Source organism: Tenrec ecaudatus, chromosome 4, assembly GCF_050624435.1.
Source record: "Tenrec ecaudatus isolate mTenEca1 chromosome 4, mTenEca1.hap1, whole genome shotgun sequence".
NCBI lineage: Eukaryota > Metazoa > Chordata > Mammalia > Afrosoricida > Tenrecidae > Tenrec > Tenrec ecaudatus.
In genome coordinates, this window is record NC_134533.1 from 204,935,795 (window position 1) to 204,961,505 (window position 25,711).

The 25,711-nt window shown below is 50.9% G+C and overlaps 5 protein-coding genes and 4 non-coding genes across 26 annotated transcripts in view; 6 read left to right on the top strand and 3 right to left on the bottom strand.

Annotated features, from left to right (window-relative positions):
- The window catches only part of PBRM1 (polybromo 1), an 82,069-nt gene extending 77,309 nt beyond the window's left edge, over window positions 1-4,760 (bottom strand). For 11 of the 13 annotated variants that reach the window (XM_075547495.1, XM_075547494.1, XM_075547491.1 and 8 more), the window contains exon 1: window positions 4,628-4,760. The gene's annotated coding sequence lies outside the window, so the exon portion shown is untranslated. Of the gene's footprint in view, window positions 1-3,750; window positions 3,800-4,252; window positions 4,438-4,627 lie in introns of those variants that run through there. The other 2 variants (XM_075547483.1, XM_075547484.1) reach the window with 2 other exon arrangements.
- A 79-nt stretch (window positions 4,761-4,839) lies between these two features.
- Window positions 4,840-13,777, top strand: GNL3 (G protein nucleolar 3). Of its 3 annotated transcripts, XR_012784032.1 has the most exons (15): window positions 4,840-4,993; window positions 5,523-5,581; window positions 5,946-6,083; window positions 6,198-6,311; window positions 6,456-6,536; window positions 7,236-7,365; window positions 8,160-8,272; window positions 8,481-8,598; window positions 8,989-9,076; window positions 9,690-9,864; window positions 10,276-10,552; window positions 10,627-10,790; window positions 10,900-10,975; window positions 11,061-11,227; window positions 13,291-13,777. XR_012784032.1 is itself a non-coding variant. In XM_075547497.1 (14 exons), the coding sequence occupies exons 1-14, from the start codon at window positions 4,981-4,983 to the stop codon at window positions 11,153-11,155; spliced, it is 1,641 nt and encodes a 546-aa protein (XP_075403612.1). In that variant the 5' UTR covers window positions 4,840-4,980; the 3' UTR covers window positions 11,156-11,282. The 3 variants fall into 3 exon arrangements, 2 of the variants coding, with proteins under 2 accessions (XP_075403612.1, XP_075403613.1); XM_075547497.1 differs by lacking the exon at window positions 13,291-13,777 and having other exon boundaries at window positions 11,061-11,282; XM_075547498.1 differs by lacking the exon at window positions 13,291-13,777 and having other exon boundaries at window positions 10,900-10,960; window positions 11,061-11,282.
- On the top strand, window positions 7,410-7,486 carry LOC142447760 (small nucleolar RNA SNORD19). Its single transcript, XR_012784413.1, has one exon. It is a non-coding gene; the product is annotated as a small nucleolar RNA SNORD19 (small nucleolar RNA).
- Window positions 8,319-8,404, top strand: LOC142447774 (small nucleolar RNA SNORD19B). The gene has a single exon (XR_012784426.1). It is a non-coding gene; the product is annotated as a small nucleolar RNA SNORD19B (small nucleolar RNA).
- Window positions 8,838-8,912, top strand: LOC142447761 (small nucleolar RNA SNORD19). Its single transcript, XR_012784414.1, has one exon. It is a non-coding gene; the product is annotated as a small nucleolar RNA SNORD19 (small nucleolar RNA).
- On the top strand, window positions 9,558-9,633 carry LOC142447763 (small nucleolar RNA SNORD69). Its single transcript, XR_012784416.1, has one exon. It is a non-coding gene; the product is annotated as a small nucleolar RNA SNORD69 (small nucleolar RNA).
- GLT8D1 (glycosyltransferase 8 domain containing 1) lies at window positions 11,287-20,811 on the bottom strand. Of its 2 annotated transcripts, none has more exons than XM_075547499.1 (10): window positions 20,792-20,811; window positions 17,106-17,141; window positions 16,870-16,968; window positions 14,853-15,048; window positions 13,109-13,226; window positions 12,856-12,940; window positions 12,678-12,790; window positions 11,977-12,143; window positions 11,775-11,887; window positions 11,287-11,667 (listed from the first exon to the last, which is right to left on the bottom strand). In XM_075547499.1, exons 1-10 carry the CDS (start codon window positions 20,796-20,798, stop codon window positions 11,486-11,488), a joined length of 1,116 nt encoding a protein of 371 aa, XP_075403614.1. In that variant the 5' UTR covers window positions 20,799-20,811; the 3' UTR covers window positions 11,287-11,485. The 2 variants fall into 2 exon arrangements, with proteins under 2 accessions (XP_075403614.1, XP_075403616.1); XM_075547501.1 differs by lacking the exon at window positions 20,792-20,811 and adding an exon at window positions 20,330-20,486.
- On the top strand, window positions 20,740-22,779 carry SPCS1 (signal peptidase complex subunit 1). Its single transcript, XM_075547502.1, has 4 exons — window positions 20,740-21,153; window positions 21,457-21,516; window positions 21,602-21,688; window positions 22,300-22,779. The coding sequence occupies exons 1-4, from the start codon at window positions 20,755-20,757 to the stop codon at window positions 22,423-22,425; spliced, it is 672 nt and encodes a 223-aa protein (XP_075403617.1). The 5' UTR covers window positions 20,740-20,754; the 3' UTR covers window positions 22,426-22,779.
- Window positions 22,780-24,100: 1,321 nt separating this feature from the next.
- The window catches only part of NEK4 (NIMA related kinase 4), a 29,838-nt gene continuing 28,227 nt past the window's right edge, over window positions 24,101-25,711 (bottom strand). Inside the window, exon 14 of one of the 3 annotated variants that reach the window (XM_075547508.1) lies at window positions 24,101-25,470. In XM_075547508.1, coding sequence (XP_075403623.1) covers window positions 25,378-25,470 — 93 coding nt within the window. In that variant the 3' untranslated portion in view covers window positions 24,101-25,377. The remainder of the gene's footprint in view (window positions 25,471-25,711) is intronic. The other 2 variants (XM_075547506.1, XM_075547507.1) reach the window with 2 other exon arrangements.

Consider the following 25,711-nt stretch of genomic DNA (forward strand, 5'->3'; position numbering starts at 1 on the left):
TTTCCAGAGTGCCTGCCAGTGCTGCTCACACCAAGGTGGGCTCTGAGGTGGAAATGGGTGAGAAGCGGTGCCGGGGGCAAATGAGCAGTGTGAAAATAGACAGAGGTCGTTTCACCTTCTAGTAGTTTAAAATGCACCTTCATTCATTGAAGGAACAAGACGTTCCTGAAAAACACTTCACAAGGATTGCCATACACACTAGTAAACTTGTACTCTGAAATTCTTCTGAAAGAAACGGACTTCTTTTTCAGTTATGTGAGGTACTCTGCCCCAGGAATGTTGGAATCTTAGCTTGAAGTTCCAAGAGGTAATTTGGAAGGACACCAGGATGTAAGTTTTCTGGTCCTTCTTGGCCTTCCAGAAGCACTCAAGCGTTCCTTCAGTCTGCCCCCATGCCAAGTCTAGAAATGGCTTCAGGAAGGGCAAAAGGCACCAGCACAGCGTGGGGGGTCTATAAAGAGTGCCGTACACAAAGCACGTCGAGAACGCACGGATATACTGGTTGCTAAAATTACAAGTAGGAGTTCAATACAGATAGGACAGTTTAGCTTTAAAACTCTCAGTCTAACATAGTGACTTAACAGGATACCAACTCACTATTAAAATAATATAGCTTAATTTTGTGTGACTTTTGCTGCAATAAAAAATTTTAAAACAATTATTTATCTTCTAAGACCACCAAATCATAAAGGCGAAATTTATAGATTGAATAGCCTTTATTATAGGTCTTTGTAGCAATCTTCAAGATTGGAAATAGAAATTACACAAGTAAAATAAACTTATAAAACAGATGATTTGTGTCAAACCAGGCAGACGAAGGCAAAGAAAAGGAGACACGTGCTGTGTCTACACACTGGTGCTCGGGAGCTGGGGCCAAGTTCTCCACAGCCGGCACAATGAACCTCGCTACAAGTGCAGATCACTAACACATGTCTACTTAGTACACTTGCTGAACCGTGGGCTTTTACTTTTTTAAGGACAATTTCTGTGTTCTCAGTTTTGGGCTGCCTGCTGTGTAAATAGGCTCAGTGCCACTTTACAATGTGTGCATTTGGCTGGAACACAGAAATACAACTTCAGATGTAAAGACCTGCTACAGACAACAGGGTATCTACCCCCAAAAGTCGCCACAGCATCAATAGTTTATTGTGACTTCAAGGGTCTTCTTCTGAAGTTACAAGAAAACTCTAATCCCATTTTCATTAATAATCTGACTCCCCCGGACAAGCCGCAGACTAGAGCACTGGCTACTGGCAGCACAGAGATAATGCCTGGGGCTGGGGCTTTGAGGTGGGGGTCTCCTGGGAGGTGCAAAGCAGGAGCACGTGAAAACAACAAAACACTGGTAAGCAACCAAGAAATAAGGCGTCTCTTCCAGACTGCAGACTACATGGTGTTTAAAAACACCTACCCTGCTGATGGTGCTTTCCTCTCAGCTCTGTCTGTTACAGTGTATAGTAGTTGTCAGTCGGCTAAACCTGGCTAACCATCTTCGAAGGACTTGAGCAAAGGGCAGCCTCATTTGACCGATTCGTCTGCTTTATAAAAGCTGGCAATCTGGCTTCAATTCATTCAGACAAAGAAACGAAGAACCCACCTTTTGCAAACAAGGACACAGGTGGGATGTGATGAACACGAGGGATTCTTTATGCAGAGGACAACACAAATTGAAGAAAGGTGGGAGGGAAAGGCAAGGAAGGACAGCAAAGGGAGAGAGTAGAGATGATCAGTAATTTACCAGCTTTACCAGAGCACAACCAGCGCCTCGAAAAGCCAGTCTCCTCATTATGCCTGGAGGCCAAGTGCAGCCAGTGGGAGAGGCAGGGCTTTAGAAGTGCTGATTCAGAGTTAGTATATTCAAAACTGAAAGAGAAGAACAAGGCAGAGAAAGGGGAAATAGAAAGGAAGAGTCAGAAGGAGTAAAAATGAGCACGAGTAGATAGAACACATTCCAGTAGAAGTGCTAAGGAAAGCTAACAGAGCCGGAGAAAGCAGGCAGCTCCCTTGTCTTGCACTTAGAAAACCCCTGCAAAGGCTCAGGCACTAGCAGTCCCTGTTAGCTCCTCCTTCCACTTCACTTAAGCTTGTCACAGATGCCTCCTGACCTGCCCCTTTGCTCACATGGAAGAACTGTCAGTTTCAGGAGGAAAGCATGCCTTCCCAATTGCCTTTCAGTCAACCAGAGCAGACTCCAATTACAGAGCTGGAATGGAGAGTGACCACGCAAAGCTCACGTGACACTCGGTTTGGACAGGCTGGAACAAACCCAGCAAGAATGGCTCATGTGAGCAAAGAGTCTGGAAACCACCTCCCCCCTTAAATTTCAAAAAAACATTTTCCCCGAGTGTCCTTATGAGCACTGGAGAGACACCACCTACCATTTCACCAAGGTTCACCACCACCACCACCACAGTCCCTGCTCATTTTGGCAGGAATTCAAAATTACACTATAGAGTCCAGTGAAAATTTAAGTGTGCGATCATGCAATAACTCCCAGACCCTTGACTCATTAATTTACTTGGACAATACGAGAAAGATGCAATGTAAAAACAATACTCAAATATTTTCTTAGCCAAGAACACATTTTTAAAAGGTGTTTTGGAAGTCGGACAGGAAAGGGCGAAGTGGCAGGAGCAAGAAAGCCCGTATTCAGAAGACCAGACTTGGAGAGGATGGCCTTCTTCCACCTAGAATTATGTTGGATGCTGTCTGCATCACAGCTCCTCAGATGTCCCTCCGCTTCTACAACGAGAACAACAAAGCACACGCGGCTTCCTGGATTACTGGGAGAGGGAAACCAACCAGGAAGAGCACGGAAGGGCTTCAAAGTGTCCGTGGGAAAAGTCCACTACCTTTGCATTCCATTTTCCACGGACTTTTTGAAACCTCCCTCGTACATGAAATCACCTTGAAACTTCAAAGCACAGCAAAATGTTGAAACTCTTAAGACTGCACGTTTCCTGGACACAGGAACTGCCATGTGTGGATGTGTCCCACCTAAAGCATAGTTTCCAGTACAGATTGGGTGCTCAATATAGATATACTATACACATATACGTACACAGATGCTTAAAGGAAAAAAATTGCACTTCTATATGGATTGTGATGAGTTGTACAAGCCCCCAATAAAATTTCACATACAAAAAATTTGCACTTAAGTGAAACCTTTAACAAACCTTTATTTGTATAAGTTCAGTAAGCCTATGTGCACTTCATCACTAATTCTCTTTCCGTAAGGGGAAAGAACTAAGACTGTGGGCCTCTCGATTAGTCACAAGCACAAAAGCCTGACAACCAAAGGTTAATGTACATGGACAGTAAAGAAGACTCACTTTACGGTGTACCAACTATGTGGTACTCTCCTGATTTTCTAGTGCTGCTGCTATTAACGCACGCTTAAAACAAAAAATCACGGAGAACAGAAGTTCAAAGGAAACAAACAAAAATCTCCCATAATCTTACCTCTCAGAGCAAATCACCTTTAATATTGGTGAGCGTTTAGTGTACAGTCTATGCCTATGCAGCCCAGTATTATTAACACAAGTGAACTTCCCACATTACGTTTCTTCTTACTTTATCAGCAAGTATTCCAGGTCAAGATTCTTCCACATTGTTTGACAGTACTCTATCAACAGCTATAAATCATGAGGATTTTGGTAAACTACTAACACTTTAAGTATTTCCTAATTCTAAAGAAAGTGGCCAGTGCCCTTCCACCCGTCTATAACACGTATTAGTTACTGTTTTCACCTGAATTACTTCTTGAGAAAAAAACTTTCCAATCTTCTGGCTTGGCAATCTGTAATAAAGCAAAAATCACACTCCTCTTTAAAATTTTAATTGAGTCCAGATTGCTTCTGAATTACATTTGGGGAGCAGCACACCACTAAGTAGGGAAAAAGAAAACAGCACTAATTTTTCAAGCGCTCTAGTGAGCTGGGAAATACGTGAAAGCGTTTCACTGGAACGTGTTTCTAGAACCATAGCTTTGACTTCTACATCCGGTCCTGTGAGCGTGTCCCCTGCAGGGTCAGGATCCATTCCTCGGCACACAGCGGAGGGACGCTGCCACCGTGGAACGTAGTAAGAGAGGGAAATGGGCAGAGTTGTGAAAACTCGGTCCTTCGTAGCCGTGCAGGTGAGGCACACGTGCTTCTCCTCGAAACACAAGCCCACTGACAAGCATCCGCGGCCTAAGCGCGGTCGAACGGAGCGTGAGAGGGGGTAGAGGTGTGTATCATAAAGGACGTACCTATCGCTTCACGGTTCATAACCAAACCGTCGAGAAAAAAGAGCGGGCCGGGCCGGGGGAGGCAACAACGAAGGCCTCCGGGGCCTGTCACCGGTGTGACGGGCCAGGGGAACGTTGACAGGTTTGGCGGCGGGCGCTCGCCGGCCGAGGGGAGGACCCGGGCCTGGACGCGCCTTTGTTCCGGCCGGCAGGTGCGGCCCGGCCGAGGGGCCCGGCCCGCCGCCCCGCCCCGCGCGCCCGCCCGCCCCACAGGCGCGGCCCCGCAGCCGGGGCGGGGCCTCCGCCACAGCGCCCGCCCGCCCGCCCGCCCGGGCCCACACAAAGGCCCGGAGCCGGCCGAAGGGGCGGCCCCGCCCGACCCCAGCCCGACCTTACCCCGCCGCTCCGCCGCCTGCAGCCCCGGCCACCGACCGCCGCGCCCCGCCCCGTGGCCGCCACGGCTGCTGCTATTGCTCCTCCGGCCGCGGCCGATGCGGTCGCTTCAGCACCCGCCGGCCTCGCCGCCCTCACCCCTCCCGGTGCCGCCGCAAAGCCCGCCCCGCGGCCGACAAGCGAGCCCGGCTCTGCGCGACAGTGCATGCGCGCGCACTAGGGGCGGGGGCGGCGGTGTGCTTTACGGCAACAGCGTGGATTGCACAACGTGACGCTCGGACTTGGCCCCATTTCGCACGTGGCGCCGACGGAGGAAAGTTCTCGTCTTTGCTGCGTTTGTCGACCTTGTCACCAGGATGAAGCGGCCGAGTAAGTGGAGTCGGCGGGCGGGCGGGCGCGGAGTAAACGCTTGTCTTTAGAGGTCGCCAAGACCCGCAGGGCGCCTATCCGCAGTGGGCTGCTGCTAATCCGTCCCCTGTACTGCAGCGAATCCATGGTCGGTAGGCCTTATGTTGGAAATGGGGTCCGCAGATGAGAAGGGAAGGCTTAAGCGCCGGAGGAGACTGTCCGAGTCAAATTTCGGGCCCAGCTTTTTCCTTTTCGCGGCCACTTGCAGACCAAACGGCCTATGGGAGAGCCGAGTCGTCTCTCAGGCCCGCTCTTGGCCTTCTGGCCTCATGGTTGGCACGAAAGTCACATTTGAGCCCTCTGCCCCCAGTCTGAGGAAGAGAGTTGGGCCGGAATACGTATTCAACCAAATAAACTGGGTTTTGAGAGAATGGCCTGTTTGTATTATGTACTCCCTTCCACGTGGTTCTTAAACATGGCCTCTATTGTGCAGTTATCAAAAAATGCTAGTTTCCGGTTTCTAATCTTTTTCTTATACGTTTCTTTGTAGAATTAAAGAAAGCGAGTAAACGCATGAGCTGCCATAAACGGTATAAAATCCAAAAAAAGGTGGGTGTCCTACTCGATTGACTGCACCTAGCCTTTCCCCTCCCTGAGCAAATCTGGGTTAATGTGATAGAACCTCAGGCACTGAGGGTTGCTGGGAAGAGCAGACAAGCCGTCGGGAGTACAGCCATGGGAATGTGGGGCTAGTTTGGTGATAAGGAAACTTCACGAGTTTGGTAATCTCTGGAACGGGGTGACCAGAAGAGAGCCCAGTGGTGGGTTAGGGTTTGTGCATGATTCCAGTGAAAGCTTGTTTTTCCAGCTCATTCTAAAGATGCTCCTGAACTGTGGCTGGATTAGCTTCTCGTGTGAATTGTGTTTGAATTAGAAGGTGTTGGTGAATAGTCCATGTTTTCCCTTGTAATAGGTACGGGAGCATCATCGAAAATTGAGAAAGGAAGCAAAAAAACGGGGTCACAAGAAGCCCCGGAAAGATCCAGGAGTTCCCAACAGTGCTCCCTTTAAGGAGGCTCTGCTTCGGGAAGCTGAGCTAAGAAAGCAGCAGGTAGGTTGTTACTGAAGCTGTGAATAAATGGAGTGTGGCCATGTTTACTTTTCTCAGACAGGAGTAATGCACAGGTCACTCAGCTCACCTGTTTTTCTTATGCATTGGACACAGCTTGAAGAACTGAAACAGCAGCAGAAACTTGACAGGCAGAAGGAACAGGAAAGGAAAAGGAAACTAGAAGCGAGTCCTGACGTTGTGCCTTCTCATGGGGAATCTGTGGCAGAGGTATGATTGGATCTGGGGAACCAAAGCAGAAGTAAGCGCATATAGCAGGCTGGTGGCTGCTGTGCCTCCGTGGAAGGGGGAAGCTGAGTTCAGATTATAACTGCATTACTTCTAATTTTGCCCTTTCTTATTTTCATCACCTAGGAATTTGGACAAGGCAAAGCAAAGAAAGCCAAGTTGGCCAAACAGAATCCAAAGAAATTATATTGTCAGGAACTTAAAAAGGTATATTTGTCTAGGTCAGTGTCTGAAAACGGTAATGGGCTTTAAAACTATAGTCAGTCTTCTCTACTAGCCCTGGCACGAGCTCCAGGGTGCCAGGTGGAAGTACAGTTCAGGTGAGCTGAATCCTTCAGCTTGCCATACCTGTCTTGGGCCTGTCCCTGTTATGTTTGGCCTAAGGGAGTATTTTGTTTGGCTTTAGATAATTGTTCGTGGTGGACAGATGCTTGCCATAAGCATAGTTGATAAAAACTGCACTTTGTTGAACATAGTGTGTTAACATGGTGGCTTTACGATGAGAATACACAAGAGTGAGTGTGACAAGAAGGACCTTTAAAGGGGTCGAGTGAAGTCATGGGAGCTTTTGGTGTCATTGCTCCCCAGGACCATCATGCGTCCCCCCCCCGTCCCCCCTCCCGGTCTCAGTAGGGAGGTGGATCTTGGTTTCTCAGCACCTCTGGGGCCTATCAAAACAAATTCGGGGGGGGGGGGCCTTGGGAATTCTGACAGGCTGGAGGGCACTGAACAAACCTGTGTACTTTGTTGTGTGAGAAATGATGACATCTGAACATTCTTCATACCCATGTGGAGACATGAGATCCAACTCTGAGCTCACTGTGTTGCCTCCAGTATGATGCCAGGCATGGCTGAGCAGTCCGTCCCTGAAGTGGGGGATGTACTGTGACTGTTTCTGCTTGACAGGTGCTCGAGGCCGCAGATGTTGTGCTCGAGGTGCTGGATGCCAGAGACCCTCTGGGTTGCAGGTGCCCCCAGGTTGAAGAGGCCATTGTCCAGGGGGGACAGAAGTTGGTACTTGTGTTAAATAAATCAGGTGAGCAAAAGGCCAGGTGCCCTTGGCCTAGCATGTGCACCAGTGAGGAATGAGGAAAACATCAAAACAGTCTGATGGTTGCTGAAGACTGATAAGATCCAACTCCGACCTCAGAACCAGCATCTGTGCTGACTGGTTGCCAAAGCCAGGGCTGGGCCTTGGGAAGGGGTGTTCACGTGTCATCCACCTGGTTTCTGTGGGGTGGGTGAATATGTGAGTGTTCCCATGCTTAGCACCTGGTCCTTTCTCAGCATCCCGTGCGTGTGTTTCACAGAGAAGTATCAGGTCCTGCACCTACATGGTGCTGCATCTTAGTTTAGAACTTGAGGACATTCAGGCTGTAAGGGAAAGTCCTGAGGTGGCAGCCAGAGGGACTTGTGAAGCCGAAAGGAATAGCATATGGATAGAAATACTATGGTCAGGAGCTAGAACTAGAAGGCTGCTAACTGAGGGTAAGTTCTAGAACTACCACATGGACTCGTGTGTGAGCCAAGTCTTTTCAGCAGCTTTTTAATGCAGTTTTTGTGGTAAAATTAGGTACCTCGGCTGATACTCAGGCAGCTTATAAGGTTAGCAAACAGCAAGAATCTAGTGGTGGGGAGGGTAGTTGGGGAAATACAGCCCTGTTGCTATTGGCCTCGAGAGAGGGAGGACAAGAAAGTAGGGGAGCTTGCCCCCCCCCTGCCCAATTCATTTCACTCCTTAAAGTGAAAGGTGAACAGACGAAGACCTACCTGTGCCTCGTGTCGGGCAAGTTCATCTTGCCAAAATAGATTACTTTTCCTTCCTGTCAGATCTGGTTCCAAAGGAGAATCTGGAAAACTGGCTGCATTGTTTGGAGAGAGAATTGCCGACCGTGGTCTTCAGAGCTGCCACCCACTTGAGGGACAAAGGGAAGGCAATGAAGGTATCTTGACGATTTGTACTGGGACATGTGGCTGTTTTCTGTTCTCTGGAGGTCGAAATGTGATGTGTGAGCAAAATCTTGATTTAAAAATATTAATGAAAACATGAGATCCAACTCTGATTTCAACCATTGACAATAAGGAGCAAGTGTGATTAAGTGGCAGTTGGCTTGGCTTTCAGAAGTAGTAAACTAACCGTTGTCTGTGAAGGTCAAGAAGAAGGCTGCCCCATACAGAAGTGCAGTCTGCTTTGGGAAAGAGGGCCTCCTGAAGATGCTGCGGGGCCTGCAGGAGACTTGTGGCAAAGCCATCTGCGTTGGAGTAGTTGGTGAGTTTCAGTTCACATTTTACTGAATGATGTGCCAGGCTGTTGAGCCAAGAATCTGTCCACGTTAACAGTGAGCACGGTTGTTGCCAAAGAGCCCTCATACACTGGTTTCTGTCCCCCGACTCCCCTTTGGGAAAGCAGAAGTGCTTGCTGAGCCTGGGTGTTGCAGGAAGCTGGTTTCTGAGGTCTCTAGGCTGATTTGAATTAATAGCTTAGTCCTGGCCCTGTTTTACTTGAGCAAGAAATGAAGAAGCTAAGAGGGTCTTAAAGTTAAAGTGAAGACGATCAGATCCAACTCTGATCTTGCTCTAAATATGAAGCGTAAAATAAAGTGATAGGAGTTTTAGGATTATCAGCTCATAATACTTTGTCTGAATTCCTCATTTATAGGTTTCCCAAACGTGGGTAAAAGCAGTGTCATTAATAGCTTAACGCGGGAGCAGAGCTGCGCCGTTGGTGTGTCTATGGGACTGACGCGGTGAGTTTGGCACTTCCCTAACTGCATAAAGGGTGCTTGTGACTTCCTTTTGGCCATCTTGATGGAGGAAGGCTACTTTCCTTTCAAAGCTGCCGGTGAAGGAAAGGGTCAGGTTCCCAAGCTGGGTGTGAGGTTCAAGCGGGGCAGCTGCCCCCAATCTAGCTGCAGAGACAGGAGCAAGTAGATACAGAACGAGGAGTCCTGCTTGAGAAATGAACAGCAGAAGTGTCAGACGAAACAAAGGCTTTCATGAGTCACAGCGACCCTTTAAGATAGGGTCAACCTGCCCCTGTGTCAGGCTATGGCTCTTCATGGGAGTGAGATGCCCCGAATTTCCCCCCTCCCATGGGGTGGGGGGTTCAGTGGCTGATCTTGTTGGTGCCAGCCTGAGGTGTTAACCACTGGGACTCCTGGCAGAGGGACTGCGTGTGTTGACTTCAATGTGTCTGTGAAGGCCTGGCGTGTTGGAGGGGAGGGACGGGACATGAAGCAATGATGAGAAACTGGATCTGATTGGCTGTGCTGAGTTTGTTCAATCCAACCCTGAGCTTCATGTTCACCTTTGCCACCCTCTAAGTAAACCAGGCCCCTCTAAATGCCCTCTCTCCGCTAGGAACATGCAGGCTGTTCCTCTGGACAAACAGATCACACTCCTAGACAGCCCCAGCTTCATCGTGTCTCCCATGAACCCAGCTGCGGCTCTAGCCATGAGAAGCCCAGCAAGCATTGAGGTGTTAAAACCAGTGGAGGCTGCCAGTGCCATCCTAGGCCAGGCAGATGCTCGACAGGTAACAAGCCCTGCCACTTCTCCGACATCCTATACCTTCAAAATACAGGGGAGTGTGTGAGGGAGTATTTGTGCTTTTCCATTCCAGAATAAAATTTTGAGATGTGGTGCCTGATTTATACAAACAAATTTGTTGGTTCCTGCTTGAGTCTCGCTGTGGGCTGTAAAAAAGTCAAGGGGTTGGGCTTTGTTTCTATGTGCAACGTGACAGCAGTCGGTGTGAGAGCTTCTCCATCACTGCCTCTGTTCCCGCTCTGAAGCCCCCTTGTTTGGCCTGACCACTCATTGGTTGGTGGCACTTGGCTTATGTGCTGCGTGACAAGTCCAGTTGAGCGTGAAGAAAGTGTGGTCTGTATCTTAAAGTGGGAAGCTGTCTTAAGATTCCAATAAGAAAGAGCTTGCTTTTCTCCAGGTCGTGCTGAAATACACTGTCCCCGAGTACACCAGTCCTCTGGAGTTCTTCACTTTGCTTGCACGGAGACGAGGGCTGCACCAAAAAGGTGGCAGCCCTCACGTGGAAAGTGCTGCCAAACTGCTGTGGTCGGAGTGGACAGGGGCCTTGGGCTACCATTGCCTGCCCCCACCGTCCTGGGCCTGCCCGCCACACTTGGCCGAGCGTACAGTGGCAGCTATGAAACTGGGCTTCGATGCGGAAGAACTGCGCAGGAACAACGCACAAAGCATACAAGGTGAGTGGGACTTGTGCCACCACTGGGGGCCAGGGAGGTCCTGTCTGTTCACCTGACACGTGTCCCCTGCTCAGCCATCAGGGGATCTCGCCTGGCCACTAGCCTCCTTTTCCAGTCCTGGGGTCTGACCAATGGGATCATCGAGGAAACGGACATAGCTGAGGATCTGCCGAGGGAGCACAGGGACAAGGACGACCCTGACTGCCACCAAGAGGGTGTTGACGGTGAAGAAGCCCAAGTGAGTGCGCCAGGTCCCGACCAGAGGCCTCTGCAGTCTTCTCTCACTCCATGGCATGTGGCAGACACAGGCCCCCGACAGCCACCCAGCACCGTCTCTGTCTTCACAGGAAGAGAGCCCAGCCGCGTGTCCTGCAGAGGGAGGAGCACTGGCCATGGAGCCTCCAGCAAGTGAGTCCGGCCAGGGTCAGTAGTGGCTTCCCGCAGCAGCATGGCATGGAATGGCCTTTGCTTTCAAGACGACAAAACCTCCTGCTTTTCTCTAATACAGGCGGACAGACTGGTGCCCGAGTAGCACAGCCACTCAGCCCGGCTAAGCCGACAGGAGGGGACGACGACTATGACTTCAGCACGGACTACGTGTGACACGGCCTTGGCGAGTCCTCTAGGGGGCTTCTCTTTGCTAAACACTTGACACTGGCCATAGCTGTAAATGTTGTAAGTATGTACTATGTGGTATGTCATTAAAATGGACTCTAGTCACCACAAGGAAGAGATGGGGGAAAGTCGCTTTCACTTTATTTACAGATCAAGTCACAAATTAATACATTCAAACCAAAGAAAGGTTTTAAATGTGAGTCAGTCCACCAGCTTCCTTCTGCCGCCTGAGGAAGTGCGCGCGGATACGCCAGGCTTGCAGCAGTGCAGCTCAGTTTCCCGTGGGCCCTGAAGCCCGGGCAGTCCTGGGAACCCCTCTCAATTTACCTGCATGTGTCTTCGGACCAGGCTGAACTTTCCTGTTGGATCAGGAATGTACCACCTTTCCCAGACGTCAGCATAGGAGGCACTTCTTCCCCATGGCTTAAAGTGCCCGTTCCAGTGGAGTAGCTTGGCCGCCTTTACAAACTGGGGTGAATACCGCTTCCCAGCACTGGAGCCTTGCGTGGGGAGACAGACTCAGATGGTGGTGCCAGTCACGCGACATGGCAAACCGCTTTACGCTCACTTTTGTGGCTTGCTTTTCCAATAAGGGGTCCCTGCTTACCAAGGTGGCGGACGTTCCACATGGGGTCGAGGGTGGAGTGCTGCTGGTAGAAGACGATCAGCAGGGGAGGGGTGGTGACGCTCCCAGCCAGGGTCCTGCTGTACAGCCCCTCTCTGCGGGCAGACCACACGGTGTTTGTGAGCTGAGACTTTTGACAGCCTACAGCTCAAAGGCTGTACATCCTGGGTGGGGAGGTACTTACTCTACATTGAGCTTCATCCATTTTTCCAGCTGGTTCGTTATGTTCTGTCGTCTCCATTCCGTCAGATTCGCGACAAAAACTCCAGGATTGAAAGAGCAGGTACTGGCTTTCATAGACAGCTTCCGAATCCGCTCCTTCTTATAGTCCAGATACCCAATGTAATTGTACTGGAAATGCAAACCAGGCAGTTTGGCTCCCAGCAACAGCAGCAGGTGACAAAACAGTGCCTGTGACTTCTCAGGTTAACATATAACACATAAAAGTGGCACCAGCGACTTCTGGATTGTGTGGTTATTATGCCCTGGGCCATGAAGCTCAGGGACGGCAGTGTGAACTCACCAACAGGCTCCTCAAGACAGACTGGGCCTTCTACTCCTGTGAACAGTTACAGTCTCGGAAAGCCACAGAGGCCACTGTGAGCCACTGACTATCGTGGCCCTCAGCATCCTAAACCAACTGATGAAGAGCAGGTTTGTGTTTTGGGAGAATGGGAAAGCCATCGTGGTGGTTCCAGTCCACAGTGACTGACCCTATAGGGCAGAGCACGCTGCCCCTGTGGCTCCAAAGGCAATAAATCTTTGCCGGGAGTTGCTGGTTTTGAACTGCTGACCTGGCAGATAACAGCCCAATGTATAACCCACTACAACCAGGGCTCTGGAAAGGCTAACCTGTGTTGTAGAGGAGTCGGCAAGGACACTTACCTGGTTTCCTGCCCCCCGGACAACAACTTTAGTCGAGGCGGAGTCACAGTCTTCTGAGAATGCAGCTGCGTGCCCTGGCTTTAACGGTGTGTTGTAAAGGGCAAGGACATCCCCTGAAAGGGTAACATGTCACCCACCTCTCCGTGGAGGCGCAGGGCAGGCCCCCCCGCCCCAGTACCTTGCACGATCACGTCATCGTCCACATAGATGGCCTTCCTCACACTGGGAACCAGAACGGGCAAGTAGAACCTTGCGAAGATTAACTGTCAACAAGGAAAGAAGCATTGTCTAGGCTCTTCACGCAGACCCCACCCAAGAGAAGGTGGCCCAGGACTGCTGACAACTGCCCAGGTTGGGTTCCCAGGGCACCACGTGCACTGCACCCAGCTTTTGTCTCTCCCAAGTACAAAGAAAGATGCAAGGCAACTCACTGGTTTCACAGAATCCCCCTGGACAGGATCCTGCTTTACTTTCCCTTCCAAAAGCTTAGTGTCAAAATCCACAATTTTGTACCTGATGTTTTTCAGTGAACCGCTGTTGAGCCAGGACCTGATGAAGAAAGCAGTTTACATTTTAAATAATGTCCCCAAACAGCCTTCTCTTTGCCTTCCAGTGATAGCCATGGACGAGAAGCCCCAGGGAACCTGGAGGCAGTGTCTTCAAACCCTTGACTTCTTTGATCTCCTCACATGAAGTATAAACGTCCCCACCAGTGTCCCTCCCTGAGCTAAGATTCTCCAGTATTGCATGCTACTCACTCACATCAGCCTCACTAAAAAGATGGAAGTTGAGAAGTCCACTGTGTTATTGAAGCGTTCCATCCCCACACAAACGAATCACTTGTCCCTGAATACGCGAAATGATGAGTCTCCAATGACCAAAGATCGTGACTAAAAACTAACTTCTGAACTCACTGCACTTTCTGGACTGGTGATATTTCTGCCTATTTTAATGTAGTATTTGGTTCTGTGTTAGGTGGATTCTGAATTTCTGAAATAAGGAAAATTCATAACTTAAACACAAATGATAGAGAATGCCATAGGACAGATGCTTTCGAATTTTGATACCCTTTAACGAGCTAGATATTTGGGAATAGTTAATAAACTTTGTAACCTTTTCCTTTTCTTGTAATCATTTTCAAGACCTGGATGAGCCTGTCCTTCAAATGGGGTTTTGCTTGTTAATGTAGTGAAACCCACTCACTGAGTGAGGACTGGTCTCACTGGCTTGATAGGAAAACTGGGTATTCTGCCTCGTCTTTAGGAGTAGTGTGTGGGCTCTCAAGAGCTCCAGTATTGTCCAAATCACTCAGCTTGTGGGCCAGCGCCCCCACTTCCCTAGGTTGCCTGGACACCCCTCTCGCTCCCTCCCACTACGGACCCAATGTGGTCCAAAGCCATGAGAATAGGAGCTTCACACGCAGGCTTATGGGACATGTCCTGCCACGTTTCCATTTCCTCCATGAGAACCACAGAAAGAAAGCGTTGACAAAAAAAAAAAGCATTGACATTTATTAACCGCTACCATTTATGCTGACTTATCCCATGTATCCAAATTCATTTTCCTCTAATCCTCCCAATCTCGAAATTGTGTGGTACATTCCTACAGATAGAGGTGCGCCACTCTGGCACGAATGTACACTGAGTATTAATCCCAGTCAATCTGCCTCATTCATGAAAGCATGACTTCAGTAGAGACACAAACGTCAAGTTTCTCAAAGTCACCATCAATGGATGTGCAGACTCACCACCCCAAGCAACCCTTTAGGTTATGTCGAGCCAGTGTCTCAAATGTGTAACACTACATAGTATATATTCTATTACAAACATGGTACCGCATAGTTTTAATATGGTATGATTATGTGGCTTTGTGTGAATATGATGCGTGTCTGCAGAAAGGTACATGAGGGAGGTCCACACACCTATTGTTACTGAAGTCAAAGGCTGTTCCCTTTATCAAGAGGGTCTCCCATGAAAATACCTGTTAGCCCACGATCACCAGTGACACGAGTAACATCCTGAAACAAGCTCCTTGGGTACATGCTGGTGACAGTCACCTGGGAAAGCATGCCACAGGCGGGTCTTCTGTGGTACTGTACAGACAGCGCCTGCATTGGCCCCTGGACTGCTCTGGGGCATCTTCGAGCAGGAGAGCCTTCAGGCAAGCCCAGCTCACCTGAGATGGTCGGCTGTGTCGTTGAGGGTCACAATGTAGAAAATCACGTCAGAGCGGGTGTTGTGTTGGATGCTGTTGATGGCGGCAATGGCCCCTCCCAGCCGGTCTTCAGACGCAGCAATGACCACAGCAATCTCCTCAGACTGCGGAGCCCGGGGGGCAAAGTCTATGGGCTGAAGGCCCCAAATCCCGGCATCTGTCAAGTGCACACACACAGAAGGCAATGTAACACACCATACGAACGCAAGGCAGGAACACAACAGCAAGTGGGCAAGCACTAGACGGACGCAGCAGCTCTTCCCCACCAAACAACTTTTCTGAATGATTTTGGCTTTTTGTATCAAGTGCCTTCAACAAGTTCAAGACCTTTGATCCAATAACCCCCCTTGTTGCCTCTCTCAAGGGCAAAATCTGAGATGCACTCGTCACATTATTATTCACAACCGTGAACAATCCCTGGAAACAGAAAAGGAAAAAAACAAGTGTGGTTTTCAAACGGTAAACCACAACCTCTTAGGAGGCCTGGAATCAGTTCAGTGGGTCACAATGGGAAGGAACGTTCTGGAACGGAACCAGAAAACTGGAAAGAACAGCGTGCACCTTGCACTACACGTGCAAGCACTGTCATGTGAGCCCTTCTGGTCCTTCATAGGCCTCCTTTCGCTCGTTTCCTCACTCACTCACTCAACACGGAGCGCCTGTCGGGTGTGCCAGGCGCCGTCCCAGGCCCTGGAGGTCCAGCTGTCAGGACACGAATCCCTCCCAGTGGAGGCCAGACAGAGACATGAAGCAAATAGCCATGCACCCGCCTGTGCATGTACACTGTGCATTTCTGATCAGGGCATGGCCAGCAAAAGTGGAGAGTGGCTGTGACTGGAACGAGACAGGTGACACGGAATTGCAGTGGGTTTGCCGCCAAGAAGCGTGGATGGACTGTTGAGGGCAGAACTATGCTCTCTGCTCTGCAAACCAACCCGCAAACAAAGAGTTTCCAGGATCTTGGTGGCAGGCTTATGATGGGATTTTGGGGAAAACATGACCTCTTCTGTACAAGGGGGGAAAAATCCTTAAATCTGGAAGTTGATCAAACTGAAATTTCACTGACAATGACCTCCAGGTGATAAAATCATCCACCGCGCTCAAAGATTGATTGGGTGTCTCCCTGGTGTCAGCCACCATTCTGAAGCAGAGAATGAAGCCAAACTGAAGAAAACTAGGCAGAGCTTAAATGCGATTCCTTTTTTATAAACACTTGCACCAGGAGCGTGCCGGCATTGCTGTGTAAGCATGTACAGCCACACACATTGTGATGACATCTGCTCGCCCAGCACTCACGGGAAGCCAGGGGCGGAAGGACCCAGCCCGTCTTGCTTGGGCCAACTTTGATCAACTCCCTGCAGCCTCAAACCTCCCAATACCCGGCGGTGGGTGTGGCCCAGACAACTCAATTAAAGTAACTGCCGACAAGCATGCAGGGGAGCCCGTGGACGGGGCTCCACAGGAGAAAGGGGAGCAGGCAGACACGCTCTGGCTCAGGGGTCTTTTGGTGCCACACGTGGCTCTGAAGGGAAATTGAAACCCTGGGGAGGAGATTACTCAGGTAACGGCGATTTCATTTGTTTGTAAAAAGGTACTTATGGCTCTCGAGTAATTTTTAAATTTTTGGGAGGGTCTGGGTTGGCTCTTCTGCTTCAGCAGTCTGCCAGTCCTGCTCTAGGTGCACAGAACAGGCCTCAAAGGCCAGCCACATTCGCCTGCCCCCATCAGTGGACTCGGATTTGGAGCAAATCACCTGACAGATCAAACCCCTGACAAGTCACTACACAATGCGGAGCAGGAATGACTGTGTGTGTGGGGGGGGGAGAGGGGGGCTTCACACAAGAGCATGGCGAGTCCCCACAGTGAGTTTCACACCAGAGACTTCAGCAGCATTTGTTTATATGGTTGGGAAACTTTCTTTGCCCTTCAGGGGGATGTCACGGAGGACGTGGGATACAGAGGACTCCAGGCCCATTACCTGAAGCCTCGTTCCGTAGCAAACTGCTCAGTCCAAGGAAGTTCCGGTGTAAAACCAGCAGGAACAGCACAATAGCCAGGACCAGGATGATGATGGTCACTGCAATGGAGAGTGGGGGCGGGGGCATGACATCCCTTTAGCCTTTCACTTTTCAAATTGTTATAAAAGTCTTCTCTCTAGCTTCTGACCAGGGATAACAACAATATAACATAAGGGAGGAAAGCAAACATGCCTACCTTTGCGGAATGACATCTTTCTCTTCTGCCCCAAACCTGCAAAACAAAAGCCAGCCCCTGAAGTCAGGAAAATGCATGGGACCGAGCATCAAGACATGCACACATTTCACTCCAGGAGAAGAAGCTTATAATGTACTTTCCACCAGAAATTCATTTTGAATTAAGTCCCCAAGAACCAAATTTGGGATCTGAATTCACAACCGAGTCTCTTTTGAAACAGTTTATAGTAACCCAGCGGTCCGCTCCAGGCAGCCTTAGCTCTTAGAAGACCGTTCGTTAGGTGCCATGAGCGGAAACAAAATTCCACTAAGGGGGAAGCCTGGGCTCTCACCACCCAGCAGTGCTGGGGACAAAGACCTGGCACACAAAACAGTCGGTAAGCTGCAGCCCAATGGAGGACAGCTCTACTCTGGGACATGTGCAGTCACCAGGAGTCAGAATCAACTCGAGGACAAGTGAGACTATGGTCACCACTCATCTGTACGCCTGCCACACTGGTGGCTGGCATGTGGCGATGGTGCTAGAAGCTTTACAACAAACACCTCACACAACGAGAGTCGCCCATGGTGGGCAGGTCCCAGCAGAGTCCGGACTTGGAAAGAGAGGCCTGACAATTGACTTCCAAAGATGAACCAAGCAAACCTCTTGGGGACAGAGTGCTGGAAGGTGAGCTCACTGGGGTGGACTGGGCAAGAGCTGCCTCCTCACAATAGGGTTGACCTTCATGACGCAGATGGAGGAAAGCCATGAAGGCCTTGACCTTGCTGACACCCCACGGCTCGCCATGGGAAGTGACAGCTGCAAGCATCCACTAGAACCAAAATTTGAAATGTACACATCAAGGAAGATTGGAAGTCGACAACAATGAACTGGAACATGTGAAGACTGGCATTGTGGGCGTTAATCTGATCGTGTAGGGTCAATGGACGGATCCGCTGCTGCTGCTGCGTCCATTCCACCCCTGACTGCCCTGCAGCACAGAGGAGACCTGCCCTGGAGGGTTCAGAACGCTGGAGGAAATCCCTTATGGAAGCAGACTGCCACATCTCCTCCCGCAAGCAGTTAATAAATAGGTTGAAAGAAAGAAAACATTCGAAAGTTGAGGGGTGATAATTGGACAATTCTTCTTGAAATGAGTGAGCTTCTGAATTGCATGACATGTGGAGCTTGTGCCAATGAAACTGCAAACACACAAATGGGTTTTAACGGTCAGACTTGCCGTTCACAGCTAAGCGCTTTCACCCCTGTGCACGCACTCAAAAGAATTACCTGTGTGTGATCTAGCGGGCACAGCAATTCAGGCTCGATGAGAAGGTATGCTTTCAGGTGTTAAGAAATGCATATGGAACTCCGCACATCTACAAGTCCTCCTGTCACTCCTGGGAAGATTACCTGTGCCTTACTGATGATGTGACGACAGTCAACTCTGTGGGCTATGAGGTGCAGGGGACATTACCAAGTGTGGAAATTCCTCCCCCATACGGACTTAGTTGTGCTCCTGTGAACCTGCAAATGGATCCAGATGAGCGCAGTGGTCTGACGAGAACCAGAGGACGGACACAGCAGGAATCCAGAGTGGGAAAGGTGCACGGCAAGGGTGTGTGCTTTAACCAAACTTGGTCAGTCTGTGTGCTGCACCAGCATGCAGGAAGCTGGACTCCTTGAAGAGTGCAGCACTATCATTGGAGGAAGGCTCCCGAGCAACATGTCACCTGCAGATGTGGTCCAGTGGAAGAGGGACAGCCTAGAGGGACATGTCTATTTCTACAGGATGGCTGGAATGTCTGTTAAAACACAGCAAGGTGGGAACCGATCACAAGGATCTACATAGAGCCCCCTTCCTGGGGGACGGACAACAGAGAAGTGGGTGAGAGGAGACATCGGTCAGTGTAAGACATGAGAAAATAACAATTTATAAATTATCAAGGGTTTGTGACGGGGAGAAATGAGGATTGATACCAAGGGCTCAAGTAGAAAGAAAATGTTTTGAAAATGATGACGGCAACAAATGTGCTTGGCACAAATGAATGGATGTATGGATTGTGTAAGAGCTGTAAGAGCCCCCAAAAAGATTTAAAAAACAAAACACCAAGGTACACGTGCACAGCACCTGGACACCGATGTAGGCTCTTGCTACTCCAGTTGATGCATGCCCATGCCCTGGCCCTTCCTGAGCTCTTAAAAGGTACAACTGTTTTGCAGCTGCCTCTCCCATGATGCAAAGGTAGAAGGCTCAGAAGACACATTCACCTTCTCCCTCTTCATCTCCCCAGTTCCTACTTGGCATTCGGGCCTCCCCAGTCTCCATGTTGGGATGCACCTCCTGTGAGCACCCACATCTCCCAGGCTTCCAAAGTTTAGCCTCACAGTGACCCCGAGTTTACTGAGTAGATCTGTAGCTCCAGGAGGGTTTCCAGCCTGGGATCCTACCCCTGAACCACCAGGTAATCAAGCAGCTAAACCATCCGGAAAACTCGCTCACTGCCTTGCAGTCAGTACCAACTCCTAGCGACCCTGTAGGGCAGGGAAGAACTGGCCCCTCTGGGTGCCCAGGCTGCAACGCTACAGGGGTAAAAGCCCACCTTTCTCCCGCAGAGTAGCTGGTAGTGTAGAACTGACCGGGCAGTTAGCAGCCCAACAAGTAACCACTACCTACGAGGATAGGGTGGGGTGGGAGGGGGGTGGGTGGGTAATCCTGCTACTGTGTTTCGGAAGCTGCGCGGCTCGCTCTCTCTATAGATTTCGGGATCTAGGAAGGCAAAGTGGTGGTCCTGATTAACACCTGGGTTCACAGTCTAACACGCAGATGGTGTCGTGAAAATGTACCGACTGAGAATGAGAGCAGCAGTCACACATCACCCTGCCCTGGGGAGAGCCTGGGATCCCCGTCTGTGCCCTGACATGCCACTGTGACTACACCGAAGCCAGAGAGCCGGCTGAGACCAACAGGCTCCCAGGGAGAGCTCGCCCGGCAATGTTGGCCGCGCACTTAGCTTACAAGGTCCACGTCAGCCCTGAGCGGAGGGCAGAGCGAAGCCTTGACTGGCCTCTTTCGGACGAATCCAGCCTGGGTCGAGGAGAAACCATTGTCGAAGGCGGGCGTACCGAAGAGCCGAGTTCGAGAACCCTGCTCCGTGCTGGAGCGAGGGGCGGTGAAGGCACGGGATCGCCCTCACGAGGATGCTGCCCGGGGTAATCAATGCATTCTAGGGGTTCCACGGTACCTTACGCCTCGGCGTGATCGGGAGGTCTGGAGGCGACGCTTCGGGCCCGGCGTGTCCCCAGCTTAGACCACCCGCCCGCCGTCCTCCTCCGAGGCTCGCCGCGGGCCGCCCTCACCTGCACTCCGCGGAGGAGCCGCCCTGCTCGCCCCGCCCCGCCAGCTCAGCGCCCGCGCCGCCAGCCCGGAGCCCGGCCCGCCGCCGCCCGCCCGCCCGCCCGCGTCTCCGGCACTCGGGCCAAGGCAGCCCTGCCCGCTGGCTGCGAGGCCGCCGTGCAGGTCCCGCAACTCCCCGGCCCGCCGGCCGCTCCAACTGCGAGCTAGCGCCGAGCAGGCGCCGCCGGGCAGCCCCCCAGCCGGGGTCCTCACGAAGGAGGCCCGTCGTCATGGAGACGCGCCCGCGGCCCCGAGGCCGCGCAGCTGCCGCCGATGACAATTGGAGGGCCGGGGCCGCGGGGACCGGCACCTGACATCACTGACGGCGAGCCCGCGCGCAGAGTCCCTGCCCGGCCCCCGCCGTGGCCCGCGAGGCCTTCGCGGGCGGCGCGCCGGGTTGCAGCCAGTTCCGAAAGCGCACGTCGCCTAGCGATGGCGCGGGGCGGGGCTAGGGGCTGGCTGGGGCCTGCGGAGACTTCCGCTTCCGGAGTCGCGGCCATCACCCTCCCCGGCGCGGCAGGCCCTCCGCACTTGACGCAGGCCCCGCGGACTTCTGCCCGGACCGCCTTAGAGTCGCTGCTGCTGTCGCCCCGTTGGCCGCCGTTCGTGCTCCGCCGCCCGTCCGCGCAGGCAGTCATGTTGGAGCATCTGGGCTCGCTGCCCACCCAGATGGTGAGGGCGGCCCGCGGCTCGCTGCCCCAGCCCAGCTGCCCGGCAGCCCTGCTCTGAGCACCTACCCACCCGGGCAGTGCCGGTACCGCCCAGCCGCTTCCCTGAATTGTGCTTCGAGGGTCCTCCTGTACCCTATACCCCCACCCCCGCCAGGACCCCCCGCCCGTGCTCCGTGTCCCGGCAAACCCCGGCTTCGGGGGACCACTACTGTGGACGTTGTCCAGTGGACCAGGCTGCAAGGGCAGGGCAGGAATGGCCCCTCCCGGGTGGTGGGACCAATTCGTGCTTTGCTCTCCCCCCTAGGATTACAGGGGCCAGAAGCTAGCCGAACAGATGTTTCAGGGGATCATCCTCTTTTCTGCAGTAAGTGCTAGTTTTGCGTCCCTGCCCTTCCCCACCCCCACACCCCCGCGAGCATGCCAGTGTTTAATATACTGTTTGTCTTTAGATCGTTGGATTTGTCTACGGGTACGTGGCTGAACAGTTCGGATGGACTGTCTATATAGTTATGGCCGGATTTGCTTTTTCATGTTTGGTAAGCAGTCTGGGTGGGTGTTCCTTGGCTCTAAAGTTTTCTGCATTGGGTCCACTTGGTGGAAGCCAGCGTTCCCGCCCTCCTTTCCCACCCGTGTCCCGTGTCTCGGGAGAGTAGGCAGTGTCCTGCCAGCTGCTCACTCTCTGGTCGCTTCTGGGGGCAGCAGCCTTAAAGCCAGAGCTGCCTGCGTGAGTCTCATGGTTTTCACATGGCCCGTACCTTAAACCTATTCACTTAAGCCGGAACTTCCCAAACTTACGTGGTCTACTGCCCCCTGTGCAGAAATTAGGTTGCCCTGGCCATCAAAAACTTTGGTACTATACCAAACAACCCAGGATAAAGTATGGATGTCGTTTTTGCAGGCCCCTGGATCGTTCCAGCGCAGCCCCTGCCTCCTGGGACAAGGTCTTTCCCACATTGGGAAACGTTAATTGAAAGAGAGGCATGTTTCCATCATTTTTAGTTTCCCGTCCGAACAGCGGCAGGGCTTCATAGGGGTGGAAATAGGGCTGCGTGCTTGTTTTTCACCTCTAACCCAGGACTCCCCTGGGAACCAGGGTTTATATACCAAGCCTGGGATGGCTAGCACTGATTTCTCTCTCTCTGGCCAGCTGACTCTGCCTCCGTGGCCCATCTATCGCCGGCATCCCCTCAAGTGGTTACCTGTTCAAGATTCAGGAACAGAAGACAAGAAACCGGGCGACAGGAAAATCAAGAGGCATGCTAAAAATAACTAAGGTCTTTGTGGTTGCGCTTCACTGTGGCACCTGCATCTGCCGCTGTGGATGAATGAGCTAAATTGCTTTTCTACCCAGACCATGAGTTTAAGAAGCACCAGTGTTCTTAAGACACAGCTCCATGTAGACTAGGCTTTAACATTCTCACTCCTAGCTCCCTGGGTTTTGACTTGTAAATATTTTTTTGGCCATCGCTTAATAACCTCGCTCTGAAACGGAGAACAGAAAACTCAAATGTGTGGTTTCTTTCAGGTCTACATAAATAGAATAAAAACTACATACTGCACAGTACAGTTTAACCATCAAAGTCAGTGGGTGATCCTCCGGTGGTTTCCATTAAAACTCATAGCCCAAGATCAAGTTTAAAGGGGTTTTCTTTTCCATTCCTGTACTGCAAGCAGGTCTCTTAGTGAAAAATGAATTTAGAAGTCTACTGCCCACTAAGTGTTCGTAAACACCACGTCTATTCTGTCTGTACCTGCGAGTTCTATGAAAATATTGCCCAAGGAAATTTGTGGTCAATTCATGCTTTGGTACTCCTGAAATAAAGGTTTTTGTTACACAGGAAACGTTCAATGCACACTCTGCTTGGACTGGATCAAAGCGAAACCAGAAACCTACGTTCTCTGTAAATTTCCCTCCTCTCTGCGGAGGGAGCTAAGGCCATGTTACCTGGGCACCTGCCTGTGTCTCTTCTCCTGTTCTGATACACTCATGGTGGCGTGTCGGGCCTCCCCTACTCCAGAATGACCCTGTGCTAAAGAATTACATTTGCAAAGACAAATGACACGGTTCATGGGTGCAGTGAGGCAAACTTGAACTTACTTTGGGGGTGGTATCTAAGCCCCCCTCACGCCAGACCCGGACTTTACGTCTCAGAACCTCAAACGTCAGGCCACAGGGGATCAGCGCACAGCTCTCACTGGTGTTCCCGGTGCTCAAAACGTCTTCACTCCGGAAGGCAGGCACGCTCCTTTACGGTGCTTTTCTCGCCCGCAGCCTGAAGGGTGTTGGTGCTGCTTGTCGAGCCAGTCTGCCCGCACTGTGTGTTCCCAGCAGCTGCGGCTCCCAGTGTGTGTCCGTTTGGTAGTATTCACAGTATTTCACAGTGCATACTGTGCCACTATAGCATAAACATCACTTTTACATGCTCTGGGAAAACCAGAAAAACTGCTTGTGACTTGCTTTCCTGCAGTGCCCTGAACCCAGCCCACACCCCTGGGGTATCCCTGGGTCTGACAGGCTTCCTGACTGTCGGGTCAGTTGCCTGCCCAGCACTAATTCCACTAAGCCCTCCATCTCACAAAACACATGGCAATGATGCCGACTGCAGGAGGAAAGCCGAATCAGTGAACAACATGTAAGCATCTCAGCACCGGCAGGGGTCTCCACATGGCTGCTCCAGCACCCAGGGTTGCATCAGGGTAGGTCCATGCGGCTTCTTGGGGGTGTCTTGCAGGAAGTGAGCCTTGCCAGCTAAAGCAGGAAACTGGCTAAGGCAGCTGCACCCAGGTCCGACCATCAGAAAGCAAGAGAGGCGAGACTCACCAAGCCATTTCTCCCTCCGCCCTTCGATTAACCCCACGTGTTTATTGGCCAGGTTGGCACAATTAACTACCTCAATCATACATAGAAGCCACAGTGAAAATATTCTAAATAGTAAAGATTGTGCAGGTAAAACTACTAAGCATGCTGCCATCAAGACAGTTCAGACTGACATGACCCTGTGCGGGGCCTCCGAGACTCAATCTTGACAGGAGCAGGCAGCTTCAGTTTCCTTCTGTGGAGCAGCTCGATGGGTTTGAAATACTGCCCTTGTGAAATTAAAAACAGCAAAGAAAGAGTGGGAGAGATTTTCAATTCTTAAGAATATGTACTGAGGGGCAGTACATATTCCAGAAAAAAGTAGATTTCCAAAAGTAAGAAAGCTCAGGAAGATCTGCAATTTGCCAAGGATTCCCCCAAATTCTACGCTGGGACCAAGGGATCCTCGAGTTGAGTTTGAACAAACCCTTTGGTGTGAGAACGAGCCTGAGAAGCCAGGGTGCTTGTGCTCTCCGCTCACCGGTAGAGCGGCTGCCACTCAGTCCACCAGACAATGAGAAGGCAGCGCCTGCGAGGCTCACACTAATACGTTCTCGGGCAGCGTTCCTTTTCAGAGCCCTTGAATCCCGACATTTTATAAAAACTTTATTTCTTAGATGGGCATTACTCCGAAAGGGAACAATTAATAAGGCATACAACAGAAAGACCTTATATGCAAAATGGACATGACAATGTTCCAGGAAACAAACATTACATATCTTCAACCAAACTACAAGGATCTCGACATTAGTTACAAATTGCTTAATTCCCAAATGTCTTAACGAATAGAAATGAATCTTAACAAAACCAGCACATCACAGTGTACCGATTTTCAAAGCCAGCCTGTGTCTTCGTTTCAATAGGCTAAAGAAAGTTCATAGTATAGGAACATTTAAACATGTTAAAAAGGAATTCCACTTCTGAAGAACTTAACTGCAGCTTCCTCAAAGCAATTCTCAGAATTGTGAGCTGACTTAAATTATCAACTACTAATACCATTAACAACAATATCACTGGACATACTGTGTCATTTGTTTTCCTATTGCTTTTATCACTATAGTTCAATATAAAACTTTAACCCAGTCCAGTAGCTAATTGTCTTGTTCTCAAGCGAATTAGTATCTTAAAAAAATAAAGTTCTAGATATAGTTGGTAGTCTGAGGCTCAGTACCCTCGTAGAAAGAGTGACGCCGTGGGCGTGGCTCTGCCCGGTGCGCTGGCTTGGTGGGCTGATGCGACAGGAAAGCTCCCAGTCAGGGCTATGAGGGGCCGAGGGCCCGCCTGCTGTCAGGGGTTTGCTTGCTTTTACGTTTAAGTCAAAAGTCTTTGATCATAGGTCTTTAGTTCTGGCAGCAAATTGGAACATTCTCAAAAATTCACATTTTCTTCAAAAAACTTGAGCTGGCGGGCTTTCACGCTGTACGCTGTGTACTTCTCACCCATGTGCTGCTGCAGACGCACCTATGAGAGACAGCCAGGACACGGGGTTAGCGGGGTATCTGGGGCAGGCCTTCTTAAGCACGACACCAGCAGTGGAGGCAACACGAGAAATCACTGGTTCCAGCGCCGACACGTGGAACCCACAGGTCAGAGACCACTCGCAGTTTCTGTATTCGCTGTGTCGTCATTTCAGAGAAATCACTGACCAAAATCAATCTGGCAGCAACTTGCCCTTTACCCAAAGGCAGTACAAACAATTTGA